General features: G+C 46.0%; 1 protein-coding gene across 1 annotated transcript in view; it reads right to left on the minus strand.

Annotated features, from left to right (window-relative positions):
- Positions 1 to 383, minus strand: part of LOC119590465 (scavenger receptor class B member 1-like) — a 16236-nt gene that overhangs the window by 12756 nt on the left and 3097 nt on the right. The window contains exon 4 of the mRNA XM_037939122.1: positions 155 to 299. Coding sequence (XP_037795050.1) covers positions 155 to 299 — 145 coding nt within the window. The remainder of the gene's footprint in view (positions 1 to 154; positions 300 to 383) is intronic.

Raw genomic sequence — 383 nt, forward strand, 5'->3', positions numbered from 1 at the left:
TCAGCAAACCTGCACATACACCCAAACGTACTCAAACGACATTAAACCATCAATTTCACATCCTTCCCATCAACGCTAATCAAACTAAACCCGGACATGCTTCGATACGAAGAATCTGAACACACAACCGAAGCTCCGAAGCTCCGAGACTCACAATCGGCACTGCGTTGACGATAGTGATGACGTCATCTCTCGTATTATTGCCAGACATTTCTTGATCCCAGTGCCACCAACGCTGCTGGAAGAAGGTCACGGTGTAGTTGGGGTGAAAGGTCAGGTTCTGCTTCTCGTGGTATTCCCTGTCCGAAGAAGAAGAGGGAAGTTGAGGAGGAGGGTTTGTTTATTCATTTTTATTTTGAAATTAGAGTGGTTTACAGGTCAGG

The sequence above is a fragment of the Penaeus monodon genome, chromosome 27 (assembly GCF_015228065.2).
Source record: "Penaeus monodon isolate SGIC_2016 chromosome 27, NSTDA_Pmon_1, whole genome shotgun sequence".
Taxonomy (NCBI): domain Eukaryota; kingdom Metazoa; phylum Arthropoda; class Malacostraca; order Decapoda; family Penaeidae; genus Penaeus; species Penaeus monodon.